At 44.8% G+C, this 11,688-nt stretch overlaps 2 protein-coding genes across 2 annotated transcripts; both read right to left on the bottom strand.

The window, feature by feature from the left end:
* Nucleotides 1-343: 343 nt before the first annotated feature.
* LOC135346832 (uncharacterized) lies at nucleotides 344-1,701 on the bottom strand. Its single transcript, XM_064544582.1, has one exon. The coding sequence runs from the start codon at nucleotides 1,431-1,433 to the stop codon at nucleotides 462-464; it is 972 nt and encodes a 323-aa protein (XP_064400652.1). The 5' UTR covers nucleotides 1,434-1,701; the 3' UTR covers nucleotides 344-461.
* A 617-nt stretch (nucleotides 1,702-2,318) lies between these two features.
* LOC135346827 (WASH complex subunit 4-like) lies at nucleotides 2,319-11,674 on the bottom strand. The gene is made up of 31 exons (XM_064544577.1): nucleotides 11,513-11,674; nucleotides 11,274-11,413; nucleotides 10,821-10,940; nucleotides 10,472-10,579; nucleotides 9,921-10,003; nucleotides 9,694-9,834; nucleotides 9,438-9,558; nucleotides 9,086-9,331; nucleotides 8,742-8,902; nucleotides 8,516-8,651; nucleotides 8,101-8,334; nucleotides 7,945-7,998; nucleotides 7,810-7,858; nucleotides 7,444-7,570; nucleotides 6,882-6,924; nucleotides 6,737-6,802; nucleotides 6,463-6,672; nucleotides 6,031-6,106; nucleotides 5,780-5,934; nucleotides 5,443-5,517; nucleotides 5,139-5,243; nucleotides 4,882-4,971; nucleotides 4,755-4,799; nucleotides 4,574-4,682; nucleotides 4,443-4,509; nucleotides 4,133-4,286; nucleotides 3,716-3,896; nucleotides 3,341-3,435; nucleotides 3,109-3,204; nucleotides 2,715-2,886; nucleotides 2,319-2,550 (listed from the first exon to the last, which is right to left on the bottom strand). Exons 1-31 carry the CDS (start codon nucleotides 11,574-11,576, stop codon nucleotides 2,483-2,485), a joined length of 3,591 nt encoding a protein of 1,196 aa, XP_064400647.1. The 5' UTR covers nucleotides 11,577-11,674; the 3' UTR covers nucleotides 2,319-2,482.
* Between the last annotated feature and the right edge of the window lie 14 nt (nucleotides 11,675-11,688).

The following is an 11,688-nucleotide window of genomic DNA, read 5'->3' as shown; positions in this document are numbered from 1 at the left end:
TATCTTTGCCAAATTACCAACATTACAAACTGACAAAGTCATCACAAAGTACATAAAACAAGCAGTTTGTAACTTGTCACATTGGTACATGTGCATGGGGCCGGAGGAGGTGGAGGGCGGCCAGAGGAACCTGCAGCAAATGGACACCATGCATGCAATACTAAAAGACAGGCAGCAGATAGCAGGGAATAGGAAGTATGATAGGCCATGAAATAATGCACGGTTGTTGAGGTTTATGTATACTGTCTCGAATATTGTCTCTTGACGTCGACAACAATATTCGAGAATTATTATTTTTAGGGTAACATAATAATTATGCAAAGGACAGTGTTCTTCACTCAGTTTGACACAATAATTATTCTTCAAGATCAACAAAATCAATTTTAGCTATTATAGACGATAGTAAATATAGTCTCATTCTAAACAATGTTATTTTTAGTTCTCTTCACTTTTCTCTAGCCTCAGTTGTAGTAGACTCCAAGAGCATCTATGAGGTCTCCTGCCCGGCCATAGAATCCGTGGATGGCGTTCGGAGCAGCGACAGAGAATGGTGTCTTTCCAGTCTTACCATAGGGCCCGGCAGTGCGTCTCACTCCCTTGGTGTTCCTCATGGTGAAGGTAACCTGATCAATGAGCTGACCGTTTGTCATCCCCTCCATCTTCTCGATCACTTCGTCCATTCCTACGTCCATGACTTGGGGAGACCCGCCAGTGCCACCAAACGAAGGACCAATGACAACGCTTCCTCCGAGGGCAACATACTCAGCTCGAATGCTGTCCACTTGGTTGCCGGATCGGATGTACAGCTTGGAAATCTTCAAACCAGGGCCAGCCTCAGGGACAGTGAGCGTGTTGGGGTCATCGTTGAAAGCATCTCCGCTACTTCCTCCGAATTGTTTGCTCCTTGTCAGTGGCGCATACAGATAGAAGCCGACACCATCGAGGAGATTACCAGCACGGCCACAGAGGGCGACAACATTCCCTGCCACAGAGAAAGGAGTTTTCCCGGTTCTGCCGTAGGGGCCATGAATTGTTGTAGAGCCGTTGTCCTTGGTCACGGTAAAGGTAAGCTGATCGACCAGTGTTCCGTTTGTCTTGCCCTCAATTTTAGAAATGAAGTCGCCCACTCCGACAGAGAAGGAGTAGGCTGTTCCACCGCCTCCCCCGTGTCGGCCACTGGTCCAGGTCCGCCCGTTAGCAAGCCGATAGACAACCTGAATCCCGTCCACTTGGTTTCCTGCACGAATGTAAATCTTCTGGATTCCAATAATGCCAGATTCAGTGGCGAAATCGTCAAAAGTGCCGCCCCCAGATCCACCGAAAATCCTGGACTTGGACATAGGACGAGCCAAATCTTCCAAATCGTAGAATCCAATGCGATCGAGAAGGTCTCCTGCCCCTCCATGAAGAGCGACGATATTTCCTTCTTTCATGAAAGCAGTTGTTCCTGTTTTTCCGAATGGTCCTTCCTTCCTGATAGTACCGGCTGCATTCTTGATGGATAAGGTCAGCTGATCGACGAGGCTGCCGTTGGTCTTCCCCTCCACCTTGCAGATCCATTCGCCATTAGCCAGAGTGATTGTTGAGGCAGATCCTCCACAGCCACCATGAAAGGGACCTTTGTAGACGCTTGTGACTGCAAAGACTAAACGCTGCCTTTATATACTCTAGCATGGAATAAAAATATCAATATCAAAATATGGCCAGTTTTGCAGGTACATGGGAACACCTGGGATAACGAACATGAGAGGTGGTCAGAAACATATTGACCACTATGATATTACAGGCATATATACAGTGAATCAGATTGAGAACTGAGATTTATGACTGCAATAGAAGTCCCTTCCACTGGAACCAGAATGAGGTGAGATCGTCAGCATGACCACAGCTAGACCACTTGCTTCATCAGGCCACTCAGTAACTAACTTGTAAGGATGACTTCACCAAAAACATGTGTAAAATTTAACAGCTGCTTTTGCTTTGTGCATAGACATAGCCACATATACAAATGCAACCCACTTGGCTATGTCTATGTACACATACATGCATGAAGTATTCTATGCATACATAATAGTATTACATTACACCACACACGTATGTACTACAGAGCAGCATCAGTACATGTTACTGTACCTATAATATTATGTCTAGCTGATAAAATGTACGCACACAATACTATGATACGTACACTTCTATGGTTTCACCCCCCCCCCTCTTCATGCACCAACTGGTTGGTATAGAAGGTCTTTGTGTATAGCTTGACTGCTTCTGACCTCATGCAAATGATATACCCACTTAGACTACAGCCATTCACTAGATCGTGTATAGTTATCATAAATTAATGTATTTGCAGAATCACAAACATAAAAAAATTCCAAGCTTATCACAAACTGCTAATAGCAAACACAAAACATATACAAGTACTTTGTTTGAGTTTTAATCTGAGAGAGTTCTCTAGTGCATGTGTGCAGCTTGGAGCTTGTTACATTGGTGGTGGGGGCGGTGGTGGAGGTGGTGGGGGAGGAGGGGGTGGGGGGCCGCCAGAGGAACCTGCAGCAAATGGACAACAGTATAATTACAGTAAATACAGCCAGCAGCTATAGAGCACCAGGAGGAATAATTATGACAATTATCCTCAAGAAACTAAGTCTTTGCAAAACAGCACACTCATACAGAAGCAACTTCCTATAATTAGCTAACGAAACTCTACACACCTGCATCTGGAGGGGGTGGTGGTGCTGGAGTCTCCTCTGCGGGTGGGGGGGCAGCCTCGCCCCCCACAGCTCCCTCCTCGGCCTTCTGTTTGTCCTCCTCCTCTTGGGCAGTGAGGTCCGCTCGGAAGAATATCCTGGCACTGCTCAGAGAATAGTCGAGAAGCTCAAACTCCTGCAGAAGAAGAAATTATACAGAGAGGAGGAAAATATGATCTAGAGATTGTCTGGAATAGCATGACATAATTGTGTTTTTGTGAACAGTCACAAAAAGCACTATTTGGCAATGGTAAAGGAAAGATCGTCACTTATGATAGTCACAGCAACTTAAGCCCACAACAGTTATTGCTCAGGACATGTTAAGAACACACACACACACGAGATAGGTTGCACGTACTCTGAGGTAGCTCTCCAATCTCTTGAGGGAGAGCGAGATGGTGGCCTGGAGCTTGTCATCTCCTCGTCCTTTCTCACCGCTCTCTCTAACAGTTTTCTAGAGGTCAAAGTACAGTTTCTCATCACTGGTGCTATTATTAACCTACTGGGTTCACTTTATTTATATCAACACTTAGTGAACATTTCAACGCAGTGTAAAAACTAACGATACTTAGCATACATAGTAACTATACCATTTCAGTTCGGTACTTGTGGTAGATTGAGTTGAACCAATGCAGGGAGTCGAAGGCGTGGTACTGATCCACCAGCTTCAGGATGTAAGCCACACCTACACAGAGACACTGTCACACAGTCTTGACTGTACAAGAACACAAATTGCTATTGGATTGGCCAGGAAAATTACCAAATAGTGTGGAAAAACTACCAGCGAATAAACGGAAAAAGTACATCTTAATGAGAATGTGGCGTTTTTGTGAAAAAAAATATACATATAAACGAGGGATCACCCAGGGACAGTACAAGTAAGCCTTCCTCGCTTGCGCATGGATACCCGAGGGATAAAACACTACCATCTCTTTAGCTAGGCTAATTTAGTACACGGGGCTTACCCATAGCAAACCCATCATCCGTGAAGGACGCTCCTTGCTTGTTCTTCTTGTTCATTTTGTCCTTGGCATTCATGAGATACTCTACGTAGTTGAGAGTGAGTGGGGGCACCACCATGTAGAAGTTCTGCAAGTGCCGGCTCTTGGGGTTACGAAACACCGGAGCAAACACATCCACCAATAGCTGTGGAGGGTGGTGGGTGGGGGTCACAATTTAAACAGAGAGGTTTGTCCCCCGTATAATTAATAGTTCGGGGACTCTTTCAGTTGCCATAACTTGAATACAATTTTAATATTGATTTTCTGACAGCTAGCACAGAAAGATACCTTTCAAATAATATGAAATTGGCTAATACGAACACTCATAAAATCTTTGATAATACGGCTGCTCAAATACATGTAAAGTACGGGCCAACCAACCTTGAAGTATTCTGTTCCCTCAGCAAAGTTCTTTGCCAAGTTGCCGACGACAGAGTCAAAGATGCGAGCGGCCATCACACACTCATCAGGTACGCCTTCTTGCTCCTTGAGCAGATCCTCGAAACACACTATGTCCTCCAGATCGGGCACAAACCTGGCGGATGGGAGGGGAGGGGGTGTGGTCATGTAACAACAAGTTGATTTAGCCTCAAGCATAATAACAGACTCTAATTTACTGGAGAGATAAAAAGCTCATCCCAGCGTAGAAATAGCAGTAAGGGGGACACTAAACACAGGGACTGACACACACCTGATGGCATTGCTGCAGCAGTGGAGACCACCCGAGCGAATCATACGGATATAGCCCATGGCATTGCCTGAGGGAGAAATCATGATAATTACATTACGCCCGACACAAACACTACAAAGCTGCAGCTGTACCTATCTGTGTGATGAGCACCCTGAACTGGTCCAGGTAGCTGAGTCCATCCGGGCTGGTGCCTAGGTTACGGATCACCTTGTGGAACCGCTCGGCCCTCGGCACTGGGTACTACACACAAGACAGTGGAATGACCATAAAATTCTATTACACTAGTATGACTATGACTATAGGTGTTGATACCATTTGCCGGAGCTGTTCCTTTGTCTCCCTGTACACTCTGATTTCCTGCAGACAAACAATCACACATAACGACGCACGCACGCACGCACACACACACGCACGCACACACACACACACACACACACACCTTCAGGAGACGAGCCTTGATGTACTCATCGTACATGAACTGTGAGAAGGTAAAGAAACGCTTTCGCAGAAACTGATAAGTGAAGTTTACCTGCAGAAACACGACAGTAAATAACAGTCTGTGAGTGCGTGGAGACATCTACACACACATGTACATAACTTGTGAAAATCAATGGGAGAAAAAGTTGGAGATAGGTAGGAAAGAAAGAGCAGAGTTAAGGTTAGTGGGAGAAGGAGTGAAACACAACAGAGCCTCACAGTGGTGTTCATGATGCCAGTGCCGTGAGTCCTGATGGAGTTGGCAATATGGCGGATATTGATAGTGTTCAAGTGCTTGTTGTCTGACTTGCGCTCAATAAAGATCTGCACAGCGAGGAGAAGTTAGTATCAATACTTGTGAGGGTGGAAGAACATAGAGACAACAATACATGTGTCAGTGCTGGAAATCAAAAGCATGCGGAAGAAATTAGGGAACAGATTTTAAGAGTTACAACTTAGGGATATATAATCACGATGTAGTTATTCTCCATGGCTACTGGCTATACATGCAGCTGCTGCTCACCTGGTTGTTGAGGTTATAGCAGTACTGGGTGACAAACACGTCAATGTGCTTCATGATCTCCAGCACATCCAGACCCTGCAAAAATACACGTGTGCAGTATCCATAGCGATGCAGTATCCATAGTGATGCCTTATCCATACGTGCTGATAGAAAAGGCTTTAGACAATACGGTAAGTGTAGCTACCAGAAGGTGTGATTAGAACTTTACAATGTGCTATAATATGTAGCTGCTTCAAACTGAACTAGGAATTAAGGCAAAGACATGTTCTTGGAAATTCTCCGTATACATAAACCCATACCCATTAACCAGGAGCAGATATAGAGCTACCAGCTGTACCTGTTCAAGCGTTCCACTGGGCAGGTGGGGCTCCAACATTACGAGGCCGTACTTCTGCTCGGCCAAGTTCCTCATGTCCCCGTACGTCTTCCAATCGTGGGGGTTGAGGGTTGTCAGGTTGTAGAACACAGTATCCAGGTAGTGAGTCACATAAGCTGCCATTGAATACAGTCATAATTATCTCAAGTTAAAGATACATGTACCATGCCAGAACACTGCATTACAAAGATAAGCATAATGAAAGTTCTCACCTTTGATGTCGATACTCCTGTCAAAGAACCTGATGGGTTTCACTTCTGTAAAGTGCCTCATGTTACTCAGCCCCACCTGTAGAAGACACAAACAAAAGAATTAATATAATTACCTATAATGCCTACCGTGTAAACACACCATCTTGTAGCTCTATCACTTGTAGCTCTATCAAAGAGCTACTAGTTACAAAAATGGACAATCCTTACTCAAGCTATGGGCAGTCAAAGTTACCCCCAATACCCGGGATACTGGTGTAACAAAGAGAGTAGATAGTATAAGTATGCTGTGTGTATAGATCACTTTGAGATTCCCACAGCCTCTGTATTGTACCATAAGTTCTATAACCGGATAGTGGTGTAGAAAGTACAGGTGCTGTGTGTACATGTAGCTAATAGCAACACGTATAGACCACACCCACAGACCACACCCACCTTGAATGGATTCCTGTCGTCCAACTTGAGGTGGAGATGAGAGCTGAGTCGCAGGTCCTCCTCCAGTGCCAGACACAGAGGGGCCAGGATCTTGTCCTTGAGGTAGCCGTCAATCTCTTCCTCGAAGCTCTTGAGGAGGGTTTGTGGTGAGTCAAGATGGCGGGACCACTTGATGACAGGTACACAGTCACGTAGGGATGCAAACATATACTGCAAGAGGGGGTGGGGTGAGGGGGTGTGGGATATGATTGGAGTGGGGGTGGGGTGAACTCACATGAAGTCTGTGACAGTTGGTTGGGTTCTGGTAGATATTGGCAAAGTAGAGAGGAACAAGTACCTCCTAACAAAAGAGGGGACAGCATATAACGAGTACATATCGGCATGACTACAACTGTTCATACATGTAGGAAGCTACACACCTTGTGCCAGAAGAGAAGGCTGCAATCACACGCTCCCTGGACACTGCAATACCACAACCACAATCAATATTATAACAAGAAAGTACATTTTACAATTTCATGCCACTTATTTTTATAGTACTTCCCTATAGTTCACAAACAAACACAATCAATGTCAATAATTTGGCTACCTAGCATTGGCTAGGGAAGTAAAACACATACATCTTTAATTAATGGTTTGGGGACTCTTTCAGCTGCTCATAACTTGAGTCCCGTTTATTCAATTTCAACGATTTTATGATTTTATGAAAGCTTAGAAACAGACCTTTCAAATGGTGTCATCAAAGTTCATATTTGAGCAATAAAAGTATTTGCCAATTTGGCCACACCATGAATAATAGTCCAAGGCCGAAAAATGACAAATTAGGGCCCCATCTAAATTTTGGATTGAAACACATCAATTGAAAGGTCTCTTTCTAAGCTTTCAGAAAATCATAAAATTTTTGACATTGGATCAACGATACTAAAATTACGGCTGTTGAAAGATATTCAACTGCAACCATGCATGTTTAATTCAACTCACAGTTCCCTGAGTTCACAGATAACGTCCAGCTTCCTCATGAGCCCAGGAACTCTGTTATCCTCCTTCTCTGTTCGGGGACGGGAGAAGTGGTAGGCCAGATTAGCCACCAGCCGACGCTCCTTTGTGCCTGTAGAGGGGGAGGGGCTTACTACATGTCACCCCTAGTTACCAGACAACATGCATATACGTAGTCTTGCAGCGAATAGGCAAAGGATCATCGCATTAGAAAGCATAGAATGAATATGCCACACACAGTATTAGTATAGGCAAAGGGTCGTTATATTAAAAAGTAAAGAATGGACATGAGCTCCAGTACACATGTAAAGGGTCGCTACATTAAAAAGTAAAGAATGGACAGTGCATTACCTGGGCCATTTATCATTGTCTTCATGAGAGAGTATGCAGCCAAAACGTCCTGTAGCAATAGAACACATGATGTCAATAATACGTATAGCTCACACGCACATGCACACACACGCACACACACACACACAAACTTACCAAGGCCACTTCAGAATAACCTTTCTTCTGTTGTCTAGACTGCTGAATTTGTTGCTATAAAGAGACAAAAGAGAAAAACAGTACCTACCAGAGTAGAACCTTTTTGCAGTGCATGCCTTAATGGGAAACCTACAGAACCTTTTTGCACAAGCTTACAGTGACAGCCTCTATGTGTGAGAGCAGCCCCAGTTCGTAGTGGTTGATGATGAGGAGCAGACTCTCTGCCACGAGGACTGCCCGGCGATGAAATGTGTACTGGATACACTTGAGCAGTTCCAGGAGGCGGCAGGCCCCCAAGGCAGAGGCCTTGCTCATAGGCTTGTTGAGGGAGTGATGGAAACCGAGTACTGTACGAAGGTTGTTGCTGATGGAGTAACCCAGTAGGAGGCCCTGTGGATCAGGGGGTGGAGTTGTGGAGTGCAGGGGTCATAACTAACCAGCTACTACCAATTAAAACGCTACAGTAACTAACATTACATAACATTAATCAGGTTTCTTTTGTATTATGATGCAAATGTAAGAAGAAATATCAACTGACATTAACTTCTAAGCTTTAGTGCATTGAAAGTACCTGAATGAAGAGAGATGCTCTGGAGGAGATCTCCGCCTTGATGCCGTTGGGATCCGACTTTGAGGAGGCGTACGAGAGTTCAGAGTCCATCCGCACCATCCACACAGACACTTGCATGTAGAAGCTCTGGGCCATCCTAGTATGTGTATGTAGTAGGTACGCATGAAACACACAGACAGTATAATCTACAGAGATCGACACGTACAACATGTAAGACAATCATTACCTAGGAATGTTAGTACTCTTCTCTGCGAGGTACTGCTCCCTGACGGTTCTGACCAGGGCCAGCTGCTTCTTGTCCATTATATCAATGGCGTGGGGAAGGTAGCGCTTGAGGAAGCCAGTGTGATACCACACCAGGTTGCCGATCACATGCACACCGGGAACCTGCCGGGAAAATAGTAATTAGTTATGCATTTCAAAATGGTGTTAAGTTGAAATCCAGCATTTTTTGAAGGAATTCAACAGAAATTCTACCACTAATCTAATTACTACTAAACGCCTTTAAGATTCTTACATAAGAAAGCTAGAAAATAGAAAGGATTCAGATATGATTGTCCAGTAGCTCACTTTTTTGTGAAGATCCCAGAGAGATTTGATAAACTTGCGATCAGTATAGTTGTAGAGCTGGAAGACGAGAACGGTGATTCCACTGAGCCCGATAATCTTCCCTCTCTGTCCCATCTCGTTTGTCTCCCCCAGTCTGCTCTGGATGGAGAGGAAGATGGCCTCCAGGTTGAGGGCAAACTCTTCACTCAGTAGCTTGTTGTGTTTCACGTCCACCTCGGGAGTGTCGAAGATCTGGGTCACACACGACTAAAGTGTGTTGTGTGGGGAGGGGGCGGTAATATGTGTGTGTATGTGAGGTTAGAGGTGTGGCTTAGAGGGTGTGCCTATGTGAAGAGACTAAGTAGTTACGTACAGTAAAGATGTTCCCCTCCATGAGTTTTCCCTCGAGTGTTTGCAGCAGTTTCTCGAAAGGTTTCAACTTAGTCTCCTCCACCCCATACTCTGTCGGTGCTCCCTTGATGGACGTGATGATCCTGTACAATGATTGAGCAGAGCTACAATCACAACCTTTTGTATGCTAGAAATTTTGACAACCCCCCCGCCCACACACCACACCACACACCACACACACATTTTGTACTGCCCCCGCCCACACACAATACACATACCTCTTGTACTGTTCCCAGTGCTCTCTGATGGTGGGCTGGCTCTTGAAGATGTGATCCAGAGTGATCAGAATGCCCAGGGCATCACAGATACGCTCAAATACTGTCTGCAAGTGGATACCATCCGCCCGTATCACCTGAAACCTTAGGGGAGGAAGGCAACAAAGATTGGCATGAATGTAGTGGGTCTAAAGGTAGCAATTTTAATTGAAGGAGCAATGAGTGTTTACCCCTCAGAACTGTAGAGAGAGGCCAATTGCTGTACTGCACTCTTCACCAGTTCGTTGATACGGTTCACGAACAACGTCAAGTCCTGTAATGATAAGAGAACAAATTAAGCTAGACTCTGACTAGTACAGCCAACACATGTCCAACACATTGACTATTACAGTGAGTTAAAGCCAACACATGTCCAACACACTGACTATTACAGTGAGTTAAAGCCAACACATGTCCAACACACTGACTATTACAGTGAGTTAAAGCCAACACATGTCCAACACACTGACTATTACAGTGAGTTAAAGCCAACACATGTCCAACACACTGACTATTACAGTGAGTTAAAGCCAACACATGTCCAACACACTGACTATTACAGTGAGTTAAAGCCAACACATGTCCAACACACTGACTATTACAGTGAGTTAAAGCCAACACATGTCCATGCATTTATAATAAATAGTTGAAAGTTTAAGCAGCAGCAGAACAGCTAGTCAGATATTGGCTGTTATAAAACATTCTAAAATTGTTTAAAACCTTGAACCTGTATTATAGTCACCTGGAGCGTGTGCAGCAGTCGCCCCATCATGAGCTGAGCCTCACCGTCCTGGAGGGGAGATCCACTCTCTCCGTACATCAGCAGGGGGAGGTAGAATTTGGTCCGGGCCTGTAACAGGGGGTGGGCATACACAACAAATGCTAGCTTATCTATATATAGAATCTACGAACTACCTGAGCTATAATTACAAGTACTTGTACAGTGACACATGCTCTAGTTGTCTACAAGTAGTTGACTCTGTAGCGCATGTAAAAGCTCTAGCTAAAAGGTCCCACCAGATAATTTGAGAGCATAATTATAATGTACTAAAGGCCACACACGAGCAATCATAACCATGCCTGGTAGTCACCTTGGTCTTATGCTCATCAATCTCAGAGCAGAGGGCAGCAAATACGGTCACCACTTTGTTGAGAATCTTGTGTTCTGTCTTGATCAGCTCGAGCAGGCTGGCATGCTCGTAATGAGATGCCTGGAGGGGAGGGGGACGTAACAACAGGGGGTGTGGTCTAATATGTACTGGAGGGGAGGGGGACGTAACAACAGGGGGTGTGGTCTAATATGTACTGATTGTGTAACAGTCAGTATAGGTCTACTATTAATCACTAGAATTCACATAATATTATTGTCTGTCCCAGTGTGTCTACACTGTAACCCATTGAAAGCTGGATTTACATTGTGTGTTGAAAATGGTAGTGATCACTATCAAGCGACATAACCACTGTTGAAGTAAAAGTGAACTGTGCCCTTAGTAGCCACCCAACTAAATAGCCCAATGCGATTGGTCAGCTCAGAGGCCGCTCACCTGCAAGGCTATGGGGTCCAGGGTGAAGTCCCATGCGTCCCCTAGTGTGTCATCAAGAGCCTCCTCTGTGGCCTTTAACTGACCAGAGTACTCAGCCAGAAACAACTGGTACCCTTCAAGCTCCTTCTTACCAGCAAGCTCTGTAGAGAGCCAATAATAGAGTCTACTGTGTACGTACATGTATGTAGATCTACATCATTTTACAGTCTACATAGATAGCTAAATCTACATGTACTCACGCATGGTTCCCGTGTCAAAGGCATCAAATGTCCATCCCTTATCTTCAGGGGCAGTGGAGGCCATTGCTAAAGACCTGGTGGCTGTGATATAGTGAAGACTATAAACTAGCTCCACTGCTTGGTCAAAGGTCAACTAGGTCATATGATCAGAATTGAGCCCCACCCCCCTTGCAGCA

The sequence above is a fragment of the Halichondria panicea genome, chromosome 13 (assembly GCF_963675165.1).
Source record: "Halichondria panicea chromosome 13, odHalPani1.1, whole genome shotgun sequence".
Taxonomy (NCBI): domain Eukaryota; kingdom Metazoa; phylum Porifera; class Demospongiae; order Suberitida; family Halichondriidae; genus Halichondria; species Halichondria panicea.
This window is presented reverse-complemented; position numbering and strand designations above follow the sequence as displayed.